This window comes from Mustela lutreola, chromosome 15, assembly GCF_030435805.1.
Source record: "Mustela lutreola isolate mMusLut2 chromosome 15, mMusLut2.pri, whole genome shotgun sequence".
Classification (NCBI taxonomy): Eukaryota; Metazoa; Chordata; class Mammalia; order Carnivora; family Mustelidae; genus Mustela; species Mustela lutreola.
In genome coordinates, this window is record NC_081304.1 from 44720763 (window position 1) to 44738444 (window position 17682).

The following is a 17682-nucleotide window of genomic DNA, read 5'->3' on the forward strand; positions in this document are numbered from 1 at the left end:
CCCCCCCAACTCCATACACTCTAGGTTTAAAAGTTCTGCAGAAGATGGAGTTCCCACCCTGAGGTTCCCTGGCTTGCTCCAACCCTCTGGGGTCACCACTGGTGTGCCGCTGCTTCTGTGGAGGTGACTGGTAGAGCAGAGGGGCCACCCCCTCCTCACTATGTCCCGCTGCCCCTAGACAGGCAGGAAGGCTCAGGACCCTCATGGCCTGGGACATGGCGCCCCCTGCAGGAGCGGTGGCACCTGGGAGGTGATCACAAATGACCAGTAGGACACCCACTTTACCCCGGCACCTTCTCTCCTGGTAAGGGGACCCCCATCACTTCCATTTCTTGAAGCTCCTAGAGTATTCTTTTAAACAATAATAAACAGGGCTAATGAACTGTAGTGTGGTCTGCACGTTCACTTGGAACAGAGTAATGCTTTTCACAGCCTGGGGGCAGTGTGATTGTGCTGTTCCCAAGATAACAAGTTCTGAAAAGCAACAAAACAAACCACAGAGCACTGAAGGCTAGAAGTGGGACGCTGGTTTACAGGTGTTTGATAAGTGTGTCATTTTTGTCCTGATCTGTGTTTTCCTGGATCATACGTTAGCCTCATTTGGGGGAAGGTCAAGACTTTCGGTTTGAGAAGGCCTTTGGTTATGGTGGCATCCTAGTGCTGGGCCTGGCCATGGGGTCTCTGCAGGTGGGTCTTTTAGGGTCTGGATGTACATTGGGCTCTCTCCCAAGGTGGCCCACAGTGGAGAGAGAGCAGGTGCTTGGATGTGCCAAATGGGACAGAGAGACCACTGCAGTCAGGGTCATGGGCTTGGTCTCTGTGTGGGTCAGTTAGCTACAGCCAACTCACTGCCCCCTGCTGGTCATCATAGGAATCGGTGACATTACTCTGGAACAGCAGCTCTCAAACCATGATATCTGGATCTGGGGAGGGTGTCTTCACCACCTTTCAGGAAATTCACAGAGTCAGAACTGTTTTCATAATAATAATGAAATGCTCCATCCCATTCTCTCACAAATGTACAGAAAAGGAAGAGTTCATGAATATGGTTTCAGATGCCACATTAGCACTAAATCTTTAACAAGCTACCATCTGTTGAACCTGGTACACGAGAAAAAAATATCCACGAATATTTGGAAAGACTGTTAAAATACTTCTCCTTTTCCCAACTGTCGTACGTGTTTATGAGAGTCTAGATGTCCATCACGTGGAACAAAACCACAGAATCACAAAAGATTGAACGAAAAATCAGATATCATCCAGCTAACTTTTGTTAGACCAAACATTACACAGATCTTTAAAAATGCAAAACAAAGCCATTATTTTCACTCGTTTTTGTTCTGAAAATGCAACTTTCTAAATGAAACATGTGAATGCCTAATGGGTTTATTGTTTTTCGATGAATCTAAATTAATTTTTTTCTCAGTTTTAATTTCTAATGTGGTATCAATAGATACAGCCCACATAATTTGGTGTTCTCAAAAACTTTTTATGACCATTTAATGAGATGTAGTTCATATACCATAAAATTCACATTCTAGAAGGATTCAATTCATTGGTTTTAGTTTATTCTCAAAGTTGTGCAACCATCACCACGACCTAATTGCAGAGTATTTTCATGACCCCAAAAAGAAACCCTGAACCCATTAGCAGAAACTCATTCCTTCTTCCCTCCGCCCGCACTCCAGCCCCTGACAACCATTAGGGTTGCTTTCTGCCTCTGTGGATTTGCCTGTTCTGGACATTTCTTGTAAATGGAATAATACAACATGTGGTCTTTTGTGACTGGCTTTTTTTTTTTTTTAGTAGGCTCTATGCCCAGTGTGGGGTCCAATGCAGAGCTTGAACTAATGACCCTGAGATCAAGACGTGGGCTGAAATTAAGAGCCGGACATTTAAGCGATTGAGCCACCCAGGCTCCCCTTTTGTGCCACCTTCTTAGACTTAGCATAATGTTCTCAGGATTCAGCCATTTTATAGCTTATAGCACTACTTCACTTTTAATGGCCAAATAATATTCTTTTGTGTATGGATAACTCCATATGATCTCCATTTATCAGTGGGTGGACATTTGAATTAGTTCCACTTTTGGGCTGTTGTGAATAATGCTGCTATGAATATACAAGCTTTTTTTTTTTTTAAGATTTTATTTGTTTATCTGACAGAGAGCACAAGCAGGGGGAGGGGCATGCAGAGGGAGAGGGAGAAGCAGGGTCCCCACTGAGCAGGGAGTCCGACCTGGGGCTGGATCCCAGGACCCCGAGATCATGACCTGAGCCCTTGAAGGCAGACGTTTAACCGACTGAGCCACCCAGGCTCCCCAGCAGCCTCGGTAGTTTTTAAGAGTAGGAAGGATTCCTCTGTTTGAGATCTGTTGGTCTAGATGGGATTGGAAGAGGGCAGTGTGGATAACTCAGTGCAGCCCCTGATCTTTGCTCTGGGATTGAGTTACAGCTGCCATTCTCTCCACCCAACACACACACACACACACACACACACACACACACACACTCATACACATACACTCCGTTCAGCATACATGCTCAGTACCCTTATGCTAGATCATCAAAGAGCTGGTCATAGCCTCGGGGGCAAGGAGAAAGGCAGCTGGACTAGACCGTGCACATTAAGCCCCAGGAAGTTCTGAAGCAGAGTGGCCTCCCTGCTGGATTCCCAGTGGTGCTATCTTCCTTGTCGTCCTAGCTTTGGCTCCCCACCCTCCTTCCTGTCCTGGGGAGCACTGTGATGGTCAGCAGAACATGTTGGGGAGCAGAAGCCGTGAAAGTGGCCAACTTTAGCTGCGCCTGTGGGCCTGGGGTGGCCATGATGGGTCCCCTAGGCTTGGGAGTGACATACGGCTTCCCCGGGCCATCTAGCTGTGTGCCCCACAGCCCCAGCCCCTCCTGCTTGGCACTGTGCTTCATCGGTAGGGGCTGTACTTGGGAGTGGCAGGAGTCAATTGCCCTCCCCTTTTCCCTCTTCCTTCCCTTTCTGCTTCTAACTCCGGATGTCCTGCCAGTCCTGTCCAATCTGGTCACTTAGCTGCATGAGCTACCTAGTTTCCCCTCCCCAAATTATGATCCTTTTGAACGATGAGTTTTGAGGGAACAGAAGCCAGAGGATTCTGATGGCCAGGTATCTGCAGGCGGCCGGGTACAGGGACATGCTGGAAGTGCCAGTGCTTGATGCCTGATGATCCCTGGCTGCCACCTGCACCCCAACTGATGGCATGCTCTTGGTTGTTCCCCCTTCTCCCTTCAGATGTGACTCCCTGCCCCGCCCTGGACACTCCGAGCCATGGCCGACACCATCTTCGGCAGTGGGAATGACCAGTGGGTTTGCCCCAATGATCGGCAGCTCGCCCTGCGAGCCAAGTGAGTACCTCCAAGGCTCTGCCAGCCCTTCCCTTCTCTCCTTCTCTCTGCTTCCCTCCTTTTGGGGGCAAGATTCAATATCAGGGACCCAGAAAGAGAAGTTTGGGGACAAGTACATGTCTAATGCCTGCCACACTCCGGGCCCCAAGGTTGGCACTGAACAGCCATTCATTCCTTTAACTGGAATGTACCCTCATTTCTCCAAGGAGGAAAAGGAGGCCGGGCTCCTTGCCCGATGGCAGACCTTGGGACCCACGCCCAGGCCCCCTGACTCCCAGGCCTACAGCAGGCTGAAGGGGATCAAACCACTTCATCTGCCTTCTCTGGTGAGAGTGTACATCCCCCTGTCACTGAGCCTTCCAGTCCCTGAGCCCCTGGAAGTGGGGAGCCTTTGATACCTGGATGCCCCTTCACCTGAGGGCCTCACACTGAGAGGGCAGAGGAAGTCTGGGCAATGAACCTCGCCGGGCTGCAACACACAGCCAGCCTCGAAGCGTCCCCAGTTTCCTCCAGTACCCTGTCAGGGTCTCTCTGGTTCTGGTTTGTCCCCTCCAGCTCCCAGTTTCCCTGTCATCCCTCAGCCTGGTGACCCCTCAGACCCAGTTAGGTCAGGCCATCTCTACCCACCTCCCCACTATGGCCAGAGACCCAGAACCTCCCAGAAACCTCTCCCGCCTTCCAGGCTTCCCTCCCCATCCAGGGATTTGGAGGCCCCTGGTGTCTGATAAGCCCCAAGAACTCCTCTTCATCTGTCAAACCATGCCAATTATGGGAGCCAACATTTCCCATAGGGGACCAAGTTCAAGAAATTTGCAATTAGATGTTATAGGCCTGCAGGGGGACAGAGCTGAAACATCAAAGAGGGCTAGAAAAATTAATCCAAAATGCCCAAGAGTGGAGTCCTCCGTGATTGGCAGGCATCTCTGTGCATCAGTTAATTTGTCCCTCTCTCCAGGATGGCTTGGCTCCTTTCAGTCCCCTGTGCAGCCCGTGCGGGGGAGACCAGGGAGGAAACCAGTCGCTCTCCCTCTCTGCCCTGATGTTGGGCATGACGATGTGTCCTCCTTGGCAGGATACAAGGAGCTGGGGCCTGGTGTGACCCCTCATGACCCCCCTGGCATTTCCTTCAGTTCTCCCTGACCTTGTCTTGCCCTCAGCAGCAGCCAGAAGCTGTTGTAGCATTTTTTAGTAGAGCAGATGCTTTTATCTCCTCCCCAGGGTGTGCCGCCTTATAATGCCAGGCTCCTTGTAATGCCAGGCTCTGTAAAGGAGAACACTACAGATCTTGCGTGCGGGTTCTGTGCCCTGAAGGTTCCTCTGGGAGGCCTGGGGAATTTGCCTTCCCTGGCTTCGGCTCAGGTCTGTCCCCCCGCACTATAGGATACCCTCTCAACCCCTACCAGGGGCCAGGCACTGACTGCACAGCAGTGAACAGGACTGATGTGGTCCTTTGTCTTAAGACCCTGGTGGGGAGAGGGGAGCAATATACATGGAATTACCCCAGCACAGCTACTTGGACAGCAGAAACAGGCAGTGGGGGTGAAGGCAGGTGCTAATTTAATCGGGGAATTTGGAGAGGCTTCCCTGAGAATGTGGTTTATGTTGAGTCCTGGAGTAGCAGGAAGTGTTAGATGGAAATAGGGGGAAGGAGCTTCTAGGCAGAAAGAACAGCATGTGCAAAGTCCCTGAGGTAGAAGGAACAGGACATGTAGAGGGCCTGGCAGGAGGCCGGTGTGGCTTGAATGCAGAAGGAGGTGATGAATGGGGTGAAAGGAAGTTGGGGAAGCGGGCAGGGGCCAGATGGTATAGGGCTGGTCCTCCAGACTCACATTCAAGAGGAGGGGACAGAGGGTCCTACTTGGCCTTAAAATAATGTTTAAGCTCCATGATGGAGCTATGCCTGGGTTGTCTGGGAATTCTGAGAATGGACTCAGCCCATCTTGGAGGGTATCTTCACCCAGAATATGAAGCAAGTCCTTTTTTTTTTTTAAAAAAAGATTTCATTTATTTATTTATTTTAGAGGGTGAGGGCATGAGTGGGATGTTGGAAGGAGGAAGAGGGAAAGAGAGAATCTCAAGCAGATCCATGCTGAGCACAGAGCTTGATGTGCTGCTTGATCCCAGGACCATGGGATCATGACCTGTGCCGAGACCAAAAGTTGGATGCTCAACCAACTGAGCACCCAGGCGGTCCCTAAAAGAAGTCTTAGAAAGGAATAAGAGTGACACAGTGGAAAGGGGATTTAGGAGGTGGGCAGGCACTGCAGGTGGAGGGCACAGCGTGAGCAAAGGCCTGGAGAAGACAGCATGCAGCCCAAAGCACACTGTGTGAGGCCAGGGCAGAGGAGGGGTGAAGGTTCCGTACCAGGGGACCCTACTGACGGGTGCCAGGGGCCACTGAAGACTCTTCCTTGGGGCTTACAATCACAGATGCATTTGGCAGCCACAAGCAGTCCACCTTTGTGGCATCAGGTGGGGGGCATTCAGGGGAACAAGAGGCTCCGTGTTAACCAGGCCCATCGTGGGAGTTGCAACCTGACCAGATAGGGGCAGTGGGCCAGGGCAGGAGTTTGTCTGAGGGGACAGGTTGTCAGGGCTTGGTCAGTGACCAGATGGAGGCAGAAAAGGAGGCCAAGAAGATGCCCCAGAGAAGCCTGGCCGGGCTTTCAGCAGTCACGGGCCCTGGACTAATCGCTCTCAGCCTCCTTACTCTGCCGAGAGAAGGGGAGGCCAGCCTTATAGGATAACAGGAGGGTCTGGTGTGAGGAGGTATGCCATGCCTGGGGCTGGCGCCAGGCCCAGAGCTAACTCGGTAGGAGTGGCACCCTGCAGGGCAGATGACGGTGCTGGTGCTGTGCCCTCCCATTTCTGTGTTCCCGGACCTGCCTTTTCCCTGTGGGGTGGCTTGGAGACCCTGTTCTCCAGTTCTCCTTCACTGGCCCAGGGACTCACACCCGGAGGGTGTCCTGGCCAATCCCTGATTACCTGAATCCCAGAAATGCTCAGGTAGAGAAAACCTGCAGCTGGGGGTGGCCAAGTGTTTCTTTTCAAGGCCTAAACCCCTTGAGTCTACTTGATACACAGAAGAAAGGTGGGCCTGTGCCCCTGCTCACTCTAAGGACTGGCCTCCCTTCCTCTGTCTACCGGCCCTGCCCCTTTCCCGCTGTTCACTTTCCCTGGTCCTGTGAGGACCTCTTCCAAAAGTGTTGCTCTGGGCAGTACTTCTTTTTCACTTGGAGACATAGGCAGTCTAGAAGTCTGGAGACCCTTGGTACGGCACCTTACTTTACGTCTTTGCACCTTTGCACGTGTGGCTTTCCTGCCTGAGCACCATCACCTTCTTTCTCTGGGGAAGCACCTTTCATCCTGCAAAATCCTGTAGGAGCACTGCATCTTTGGTCTAGCCATTCCTGATGGTTCTGCCCGTGAGAATGCTAGTTCATCATCAGGATGAAGCAGTTGGGCATTTGCTGTGTGCAGAGCACTTTGTATACCCTGCCCCATTTACTCTGTGTGACATCCCATAAAGGGACAGATCAGGAAATCCGGGATGAGCAGCTGCCCACATTCTCATGGTTGGGAAGGGACTGAGTTAAAGTTAAGACCATCCGGTGGACACCGATCTGAACCCTTCCCTTCCCCTTAACGGGCTTGCTGGACTTGCAGAGGAAGGACATGTTCTTTAGCTCTCCTGATGTGCACCGCATGGATAGTTACAAGAACCGTTAGCTGCAGTAGCCCGGACAGGGCAGTGAATTAAGACCACCAGTGTCCGTCTGTGTCAGGGAACCATCAAGAAGGCGTCCACATCCTCACCATCCTGCCCTGTGTCCTGCATCAGAAACTCTTGCTTGCTGTCATTTCTTTAGGGAGGCCCTTCTAGAACCTTACCTCTGATCGGGTTAGTTCCCTGATTTATACAGCCTCCTAATGTCCACCTGCATGTACCCACCCCCCCAGCAGCCTGTCCCCAACACCTCCCCAGCCTGGCCTCGCAGAGGACGCCCAGTGAACAGCTCACAAACGAATAGCTCTTCTCGTTTTGCATTAAGTAAATATTGGTGTCAATGATGGGTTGTCTTGTGTCCCCAAGCCTGTTGTCATTCTTCGGGGCCGTCACTTTGCTCTCTTGCCCACCTCCGTGTTCCTAGCACCTGGCACAGAATGTCTCGGACAGGCTGGGACCCTGGGCAGAGATTTGGGGCTTGGTCTGTGGCTGCCACTCCATTCCCTCGAGAAAGACTGGAAGGGCGTGCGTCCTTCTACTCTGCACTGCTGTCTGTCGCCGCCCGCCCTCGCTGGCTCTCCTTCTGTGCGGCAGCGCCGCCCTCCTGCCCTCAAATCCTCTCGTTTCCAAACTGCTATGTGCGCCTCCTTTTACATTCAGGGTTCATTTTTGATCTAATTACCATTCTTATCCATGCCACAGTGAGCTCCATTCACTTAGATGCCACAGAGCTCAGTCTTTTTTTTTTTTAAGATTTTATTTATTTAAATGAGAGAGAGAGAGAGGACAAAGGGGGGAGAGGAGCCCAGGGAGAGGGAGAAGCAGGCTCCCCGTTGAGCAGGGAGATTGATACAGTACTCCATCCCAGGACCCTGGGATCACGACCTGAGCCGAAGGCAGAGGCTTCACTGTCTGAGCCACCCAGGTGCCCCCAGATCTCAGTCTTGCTGATCTTCTGCACTCTTCCCTCGCAGCCCCCTGTGCTGTGGCAGTGGCCTTCTCTGTCTGTCCAGTGGGTCATACCCACGGTGCTAAGGTAGCCCTGCTGTCTTTGTGGGGTCTAGTGGCTGGCAGGCGTCAGAGCCAGCATCTGAAGCATCTGCCCTGTTCCCCAAACCCCTTTTCTGCACATATAGCACTTGGGCTGTCCCCAGACAGTTCTTGGCGGTGGGAGGGCTTTGTGATATGGAGGGGCTGCCTGAGTCTGCCCTGCGGTGGCATCAGGGCCGGCCATGTGCTCTCTCCAGGCTGCAGACGGGCTGGTCTGTGCACACCTACCAGACAGAGAAGCAGAGGAAGAGCCAGTGCCTCAGCCCTGCTGAGGTGGAGGCCATCTTGCAGGTCATCCAGAGGGCAGAGCGGCTGGACGTCATGGAGCAGCAGAGAATCGGGTAAGGAGTGCTTCTGAGCTAGGGCAGGAACAGAATGCTTGAGAGGAAGCAAAGTCATTTAGTGTCAGATCCGTGGGCTGAGAGTGGCGCCCTGGGTCCTAGCGCTGGCATGCAGCCCTGGGAGGGAGTCTGCTTTGCCCGAACACCCCTGGGGTGTAGATGTATCACCCAGCCCCACAAAGTCTCAGTATTCTCCTCTGTAAGAAGTGGAATGTGGCTCCTGCGTGGGCCCTCGGCTGTGCGGGAATGAATGAGCATGGTGAAATGCATTTGGAGCTCTTCAGCTCCATACATGTGAGGGTCTGCTCTGGTCAAGCCAGAGGAGGAATTTAAGGGGAAGTTGAACCTGGATCATCCTGCCCCAACAAGGACTCCAAGAGAAGATGCTCTCCAGCTTGTTCTAAGCTCTCCTGGCCTCCAGCGTCCAGAGCTGACCTCTGTCCAGCCTTCAGACAGTTTGGTGGTGTCTCATTTCATTTGTTGAGTTGAGAAAGCAGTTCATACCTCCTAGAAAATTGGAAAGACACGGAAAAACAAATACGGTGCATGGCATTGAGCATTAATTTGATTCTGATCTCCTTGTTCTGTTCATCTTTTTTGTTAAAATATGTGATCATTTAAAAAGTCAGACAGTGTAGAAATGCAGTTTTGTTTTTTTTTAAGAATCTATTTATTTATTTTGTCAGTGAGTGAGAGAAAGAGAAAGAGCACAAGCAGGGGGAGTAGCAGGAAGAGGGAGAAACAGGCTTCTTGCTGAGCACAGAGCCCAATGCAGGGCTCAATCCCAGGCCCCTGGAATCATGACCCGAGCCAAAGGCAGACGCCTAACCAACTGAACCACCGAGGCGGTATATTCTCTCCTGATCACCTCAGGGGAAAGTATAGGGAGAGGGGGCCTAGGTGTTGGGCACTGGGCTCTGCCTCTTAGGAACTATGTAACGCTGGTGGGAAGTGACTTTACATCTCTCAGCCTCAGTCTTCTTATCTTTAAAAGGGGGGAAATACATCCTCCTGTCTGGGAGGTTGAGATAACATACCTGCACTCTGTCCTTGTTCCTTCATTCAAGAACTTTCCCTGTGTGTCCACTGGGGACTGGAGATACAGTGGCCAACAACACAGAAGTGGCCACTACTTTTGTGAGGGTTGTAGTGTTGCCATGAAAAGAAGGGGTCATGGTGGGCTGAGGGGCCGTGGGACCCTGAGGAGAGGCCTCTGTCCTAGGCTTAGCATGGTTCAGGGCTGGCTCCTGGACACCCGGCATCAGAGATTCGAAGGGGAGCTCTTTTTCTTTCTTCATTCAGCCACTTGCTCAAACCAAAACATCTACCTCATCCCAGGTCTCCTCTCTCTCTCTGACCTCCTGTACTCCATTTCCATGAATGCTGCCTCAGTGCCCCTTCCCTGGGCCTCCCAGCATCTCCTGCTGGCTTCCTCACCTGCACTCCCTTGTCGTAGTCCTGGATTTCTAGGAGTGAGCTTTGAAAACTGCCACTCGGGGGGCACCTGGTTGACTCAGATAGAAGAACCTGCGACTCTTGATCTTGTGATACTAAGTTTGAGCCACACACGTCAGATGTAGAAATTACTTACATAAATGAATAAATAAATAAGAATTTTAAAGAATTAAAAAAAAATTCAAATGTCCCTTAAATCAAATCCCTCCTCTACTTAAAATTCTTCAGTGGCTTCATGTTGATCTTAGAAAATAATCCAAACCCTATTTTGTGTCCTACAAAACCCATGTAACCTGCCCCCTTCTCACCCCTCCAGCCTCCTTTTATCCCAGGCTCCCGCAGGCTCACAAGGGAATGGCCACGCTGGGCTCCTGGCAATTCTCATATGCCAAGGCCTTTGTCTTTGCCACCCCCCCCCCCCCCCCGCCCAACGCTCTTCCCTCTACCTGGAGTGCCCCCCACCCTGCCCTGCTTTTCGCCTGGTTTTGCCTTGTCATTCTTTAGCTCTCAGTTCACATGTTCTCACAGAGGCCTTCACTGATCACCACCAGACATGCTCCCCCTCAGTCTTCTCCCTACACACTTACTTGATTTCATAGCACCTCCCCACCCCCGTCTGAAGTCAGTTTGCTTGTTGACTTTTTATGGGCTTTCTCTTTATTGTTCTGTGAGAGCATGTCTGTCTCTGGCTTGTTTGCTACAATATCCCCAGGGCGTGGCACATTGTAGGTACTCAATTAATAGTTGGTGAGCAAATGAATGATTAGAAGGTAGCCTGGAAAAAGGGTGGGGCAGGGAACAGTATCCCAGGTGAGGGTACAGCACATGAGCCCTGGTATAGTGCTGGGGCCCTATGGCAGCCATACTCGGTCAGGTTGGGAACGGGAAACACATCCATCTGACTCTGTTCTGTGCTGCAGACGGCTGGTGGAGCGGCTGGAGACCATGAGGCGGAACGTGATGGGGAATGGCCTTTCCCAGTGTCTGCTCTGTGGGGAGGTGCTAGGCTTCTTGGGCAGCTCATCAGTGTTCTGCAAAGACTGCAGGAAGGTAAGACCCTGCTCTGGCTTCCCAATCTGGATCTGCTCTGTGACTCTGCACCCTGGCTTCTAGGAGTGTATGTTGTACGTGTCAGTGTGTGTCCTTGTGTGCAGATGCGTGCACACGCCTGTCCTGATATCCTGTCCTTCTTGGCAAGAAGAGTTAGAACCTATGGTTGAATGGTCTGACTTCTAGGACCAACTCTGGGGAGTGGACCTCTGGGTCTCACAGGCCTTGGTATAAGTTCAGCTTTTCCACTAGCTGGATGATCTCAGAAAACTGGTTTAATATTTTGAGCCTCATCTTCCTCATCTGTAAAATAGGGATAATGTACCTTAGAAAATTGTGAGGATTAAATATTATATTCATTGGGTCTTAACAATCTTGTCTGGCACAGAAGTACTCAGAAAACTTTTTTAGTTATTAAAGAACTAAAATTCTCCTCAGGGCGAAACAGTGTGCTAGGATTATACTTCTAATTCTTTTGATCTGCTCTCGATCCCTGGTCCATCAAATGAGAATGATCTTTGCTGCAAAGTCAAGTGGATTTTTCCCTTTTCTTATACTCCACTGGTTACTTAAATGGTGCCACATATTAAATTGTTTCAGATCGAGTCCCAGACTTCTTAAAATAACTTTTTGTTTTTCCTGGAGTTTCTAATGGCCTTTCTTTTCTTACTGACCCAAGAATAACATGCCTTCCAATCCTTAGGATTATTTAGCATCCCAATTTTACTGTCTATTGCATGGAGCCTACATTTTTCCCTCTTTTGGATCTTTAGTCCTACTCCAGTGTAAACTTAACTGCTGCATAGCTGTCATTATGGGACTTCCCTTTACTACCTTCCTAGGTTAGAGAGCTGTTCCCAAGATACCATATCTCCCTCTTTCCTTTGTTTTTCACTCTAGTTTTACTGATACTTATCTTCCATTTGTTTTAAGCCTCAAGTTATTTTAGTCAACAAGACAGAGATAGAAACTTCTCTCTTGAGATTATATTGGATGAGGGAACAAAAACCAAATAATGATCAAATAAATAATAATGTTTCAGGAAGCAATACATTCTAGGAAGAAATAATAGGAAATAGAAGATTGGGGATGGGGTGGAGTGAAGTGGCTAGAGCCGAGAGGACTGTAGGATATAGAGAAGTCAAAGAAGTAAACATGGACTTAGCCGTGTGAAAGCTGTTGGCAACCTTGATAAAGTCATTTTGAGTGGCATTCAAAAACTGGGTTAGGGAACCCAGATGCAAAAGGGTCAATACACTGAACTAATAAGTGGAAAAGTCAGGATTTCAGCTAAGGTCATTTCCCCCCCCATTCTGGGACATGTGATGACCTGGGCTAAGGACTGTGGAGTCGCAAGGGTCTCAAGAACAGTGGAGATGTGGCCGGGGCCTGGGTGGCAGGATAGGGGTGGGCACTCGTGTGCCTGCCTCTCCTTAACCCTTCCATGGCCCCGGGCTAGATACCAACAGAGGCAGTAGGCAGAGGGACTCAGAATGTCTTGCTCCCAGTCCTTGGGCAGATAGGGTTGTACTTTATGACTTCTGCCTGGGACAGTGGGGCCCAGCAGCCCATTTCCCCTTTCTGCCCCTCAACCCACAACTGCTATTAATGTTCAGGTTTACAGGACCATGACGAGGGGGCAGAGGCTTTTCTCTTTGCCTGGAAAAGTATGGGACCTCTGCTGTTGGGGCAGGATGCTGTCTTGACTGGTGAAGGGTCCTTGGAGAGCCATGTCCTAGACAACAGTGGCAATCCCGGGGGAGGATCCCAGCTGCTTGGGGAGGGGTGGTAAAAAATGTTCTTCTAGATGCTCTGGACACTCCCCACCCCATTGTACCCTGGAGTACTGGGCTGTTCCAGTTTTTCTCTTTTTTAAGGTTTTATATATTTATTTGAGAGAGAGTCAGAGCTAGAGAGGGAAAGAGAGCACACACAGAGGGAAAGGGAGAGAGAGAGTTCCAAAGATGGAACTCCTGCTGAGCAGGGAGCCCTATATGGGGCCTGATCTCAGGACCCTAGGATCCTGATGTGAGCCCAAGGCGGAAGCTTAACCGACTGAGCCCTGGGCTTAACCCAGACAGCCCTGGGCTGGTCCAGTTTGAAATTGTTCATATTTTGCTGTGGGCTGAGAATCTGATCTTGGCTTGGGCAGCAAGGTGAAGAGGCCTTTGGGTTTCCAAGGGAAGTTGCTCCTGGGTAGAAGTGGGAGGAGAGGGTGCAAGTAGGCATTTGTGTGTTTTCTTCTTCATCCTTGAGAAGATGGTGTCATTCATTTGTTCATTCATTCATTCATTCATTCATTCTGCAAATAGTAGAGGGCCCACTATATGCAGGCCCTGTTCTAGGTGCTGGCAATACCATGAGCAAGAGAGACAAAGCCCTTGTTCTCATGGAGCCTTTTTCCAGGAGGAGGGGAACAACAAACAAACAAAATACTATCTGGTATGAGTGAGTTAGAACAGGGCAGTGTGGTAGGGTACAACTAGGAGGGCCTTTCTGAGCTTAGACCCGAGCACAAGCAGGACCCAGCTCTGGGAAGATCTGGATGGAAAAGTGTTTTCCAGGCAGAGGGAGTAGCCAGCATGAAGTTCCTGAGGGAGAGAGCAGCTGGACATGTTCAAGGAACTGATTAAGGCCTCTGGGGCAGAGGTGGACATGCCCATCACATGAGAGCTTTGTAAGTCAAGGTCAGGAGTTGAGATTTGATTCTAAGTTTCATGGGATGCCAGTGGAGTGTTGTGAGCATGGTGTGATGTGATCTGATTTGTCTTTATAAGTGATGAGCCTCTCTGCTGTCTGGTGAGTGGATGGCAGGGGGACATAAAGCGACAGTGAGTGGCGAGTTAGGCACTGCCTGTCCTTGGGGATGAGACAGTGGGGCTGGAGATGAGGCAGCAATTGCATGGGGGCCATATTCTAAGAAAATCCATCTTTTCACTGTATCGAAGCAGGTGGGTGATGGAGGGTCGCAGGAGGAAAAGCAGGTCCTAGACTGAAGCCAGGCCAGAGTGAGAGGTTACTGGGCCTGTCCTGCGTGATGGGGGGCCGTGGGCCCCCTGCCTGCCTGCCAGTGCCATTACTATGCACACGCGTGGGTTGCAGTCCCAATGTAGGGGTGGGGGCAGGCTGCAGAAGGGACACTGGGAGATCTGGGAGGTGTCCAGATCTAAGTCTCAGGTGCTCCTGGCCACATGGAGCTATCCCCAGGAAGATCCCTGGTACATTCAGCAGCCACAAGCTAATGAGCGTGCCAGCAGAGCCCGTGATGCTGGGCATGCCTTGGTGCGGTGACCCCCTCGGTAATTGGGCCTGCACGCCTGGGCCACCAGCCCTCATTATGGCAGGGATGTGGTGGGAAGGGAGAGGGGCTGGCTGCTAATTAGAGAGGCCTGGCGCTTCTGATTGCTTAGCAGCTGAGTCAGCCAGCTTTCGGTTTGATTGAGAGTCTTGTCTGCACCAACCATGGGGGAGGCCAGACGGAGCTGCAGGAGAGCCAGCCTGAGCCTGGGATGGCACTGTCACCGTGACAGGGAAGCAGTCGCAGCTGTTCTGGCCTCAGCCAAAATGTGTTCCAAGGTGTGGACAGAGGGGCCTGCCCGGAAAACAGTGGTCGCCACAGTGTGTGCTGAGTCCCCGGGGAAAAAGAAAGCTTCTGCTCTAAGATCCCAGCCCCAGCACTAGCCCCCACCACCGGCTCAGACTCAGGCCCGTGTTTCTGGTCCTCTGCTTGCCTTGCCCTCCCCCACACCTCCCCACCCCCACACCACACACACCCCAGCTCAGGGTCCCCACAGCCTCCCTCAGGCCATCCTTTCTCTTGCAAACAGTGGACACCAAACCTGTGGTCTTTCTTACCTTACGATGTCCCTTGGGCTTTAGAAAGCTCTTTCACAAAACCCCTTGTTTGATCATCAGGACGAAGCTATAGGGAGAGCAGGGGTGGTGAGGCTGTTCCCCAGTCACAGCTGGAGAGTAAGGGTTCAGTTGAGGTCACGTGGCCTACTTGGGTCACCCAGCCGGGTGATGGGGAGCTGGGTCCCCCGGGGGTGTTTGCTGAGCCATGCTGGGCCTCCTCTCCTTCAGGCCAAAGCAGTCACAGCATTTCCCTTCCTTGGAGAAGCAGGGTTTCATCTTTATTTATTATTATTTTTTTAAGATTTTATTTATTTATTTGATAGAAATCACAAGTAAGCAGAGAGGCAGGCAGAGAGAGAGGTGGGGAAACAGGCTCCCAGCTGAGCAGAGAGCCCGACATGGGGCCCAATCTCAGGACCCTGAGATCATGACTTGAGCCGAAGGCAGAGGCTTTAACCCACTGAGCCACCCAGGCGCCCCAGGGTTTCATCTTTCTAAAGAATGCAGGAGAAGAAGCATATTCGCGGGTTAAATATCGAGAACTTTCCTTTAAAATCAGGAATAAGGCAAGTTCTATGTATGTTTATCACTGCTTCTATCGAACATTGAACTAGCCCCGGCCCAGTGCAATCAGGCAAGGAAAGAAATGTATGGTGTACATTTTGGAGAAGCAGAGCTAAAGCTGTCATCCTCTGTGAATAACGTCATTATGTAACGAGAGCATCTGACAAAATTTAAATACAAATGGTCACAATTAGTAGGTGAATTTATTAGCAGGGTTGTTGCCTACAAGTTTAATACTACTTGTCAGAAAATCAGTATTCCCATAGACCAGAGACAAAGATGAGAGAAAATAGAAAGTGTAATTTAGGGCAGTGGAGCCACTGATGGGCAGAGAATGGTCTTTTGAATAAATAATGCAAAGCTGTTTGGATATTCATCTGGAAAAAAAAAATGTATCTTGACTTACCTCACTCTGGGCACAAAAGTCAATTCTACATGGATCTCGGATTTATTTATTTATTTATTCGAGCTTGTATTTATTTGTCAGGGAGAGAGGGAGCACAAGCAGGGGGAGGGCCAGAGGGATAAGCAGGCCCCCTTCTGAGCAAGGAGCTCTATGTGGGACCCCCTCCCAGAATGAGTGTCTGTGTCAACATGGATGACACTTTTGGGGACCCCCCCCCCCAGATGGCCCTGTCTGGAGGCTGCCCTCCCACCTGTGCTCGGTTCAGTGCTGGCAGAGGGGCTGGCTGGCTGCCCTCACCACCACTGGGGGAAACAGCTCTTCTAGCCCTTTTCCCAAAACCTTCCCAAGCAGCCTGCATGTTCTCTGGATGTTCCCAGTGTGAAAGCTAAATACCTGGGGCCGGGTCGAGCCCACCTTGAGGAGCCAAGGGCTGATGCGGGCAACAGAATGGAGCAGCCCTGTTGGGGAACTTTCACTTCCTTTTGTGGCCAGCTCAGCTCCCTAGGCCTTGCAAATGAAACGGACTTACATGAAGGGCTGTCTGTCTGCAGAATTCTGTCCTCCGCTCATTCTGCAGTCTTTATTAGGCACTGACTGTGTTCCAGGCTGTGGCGGTACCAGCGATGAACAAGGCAGGAGGCAGCCCAGCCCTCGGAAGCGGGGCTAGTAACTCCTCTCACTGGCCGTGCAAACAGTGTTGTAAGCACTTTTCACGCATGAACGTACTCAGTCCTGCTAACCACCCTGTGGGGTCAGCACTGTCCTCATTGCCCTTTTTCAGATGGGGAAACTGATCGGTTAAGCCTCACCCAGGGACCCTTAGCAAGTTAGTTGGGGAGCCAGGATTTGAAACCAAGCAGGCCGGTCCTGAGCATCCTGGCTACACACTGGGGCCCTGCCTCACCTCCATGGAGTGGATGACCTAGAAAGGCAAGATGGGCAAGAATAACTAAATACGCTAATCCCAGAAAGCAGCAGACCAAACCATAGGGAAGAGGGGGAGGCACAGTGACAGCCAGTGGGGCAGGAGTAGTAAGGAGCTGTTTTATTTTGGAAGCATGGGTGGGCCCCTGTGAGATGACATTGAGCTGAGATGATGACAAGAAATTGACGTGGGATCTGAAGAAAGCGTCCCAGGCCCAGGGAAGGGAGGGGTGAGCAGACAAGATGCTAAAGAGCGAGGCACAAATGAGAAGCAGAAGAAAGAAGGCCGGGGAGCCTGGGGAGGGAGAAGCCCCACAGATGACCCTTCAGATCTCTGTAGGCTGCCCCTTGTCGGGCCTACATGGTGGGGGCTGCTCCATCCTGCTCCTTTGATGTGCTTGAGTCCCCCAAAACAGGAGGCAGTTTCTAGAAATGTTTTAATTTGTGGTAAAATGTACATTCCATAAAATTTATGATTTTAACTGTTTTTAAGGGTAGAATTCCGGGGCATTAAGTCCATTCACATTGTTGTCTACCATCAACATCCATCTCCAGAACCTTCTCATCTTGCAAACCCAAAACTCTGCACCCATTAAACACTAACCCCCATTCCCACCCACCAGCCTACTTCTTGTCTCTGGGAGTCTGACTTCTCCAGGTGCCTCATATAAACAGAATCCTGGAGCATTTGTCTTTTTGCGACTGGCTTCTTTCACTTAGCATGATGTCTCCAGGGTCCATGCATGTGGGAGTCTGTGTCAGAATTGCCTGCTTTTTTAAGGCCGTATAATACTCCACTGCGTGTACCTAACTCACTTTGTCCATGCATGCATGGGTCGGTGGGAATGTGGGTTCCTTCCACATTCTCTCTGCTGTGAGGAATATGGATATGCACATCTCTCTTCAAGGTTCTGCTTTCCATCCTCTCCAGAAGTG

The 17682-nt window shown here is 50.9% G+C and overlaps 1 protein-coding gene across 6 annotated transcripts in view; it reads left to right on the forward strand.

Annotated features, from left to right (window-relative positions):
- The window catches only part of RPH3AL (rabphilin 3A like (without C2 domains)), a 130514-nt gene that overhangs the window by 38288 nt on the left and 74544 nt on the right, over nt 1-17682 (forward strand). For 5 of the 6 annotated variants that reach the window (XR_009347929.1, XR_009347930.1, XR_009347928.1 and 2 more), the window contains exons 2-4: nt 3262-3374; nt 8349-8492; nt 10868-10997. Coding sequence is in view for 1 of the 6 variants with exons in the window: in XM_059148390.1 (XP_059004373.1) it covers nt 3298-3374; nt 8349-8492; nt 10868-10997 (351 nt within the window). In the remaining 5 variants the exon portion in view is untranslated. The remainder of the gene's footprint in view (nt 1-3261; nt 3375-8348; nt 8493-10867; nt 10998-17682) is intronic. The other variant, XR_009347932.1, reaches the window with a different exon arrangement.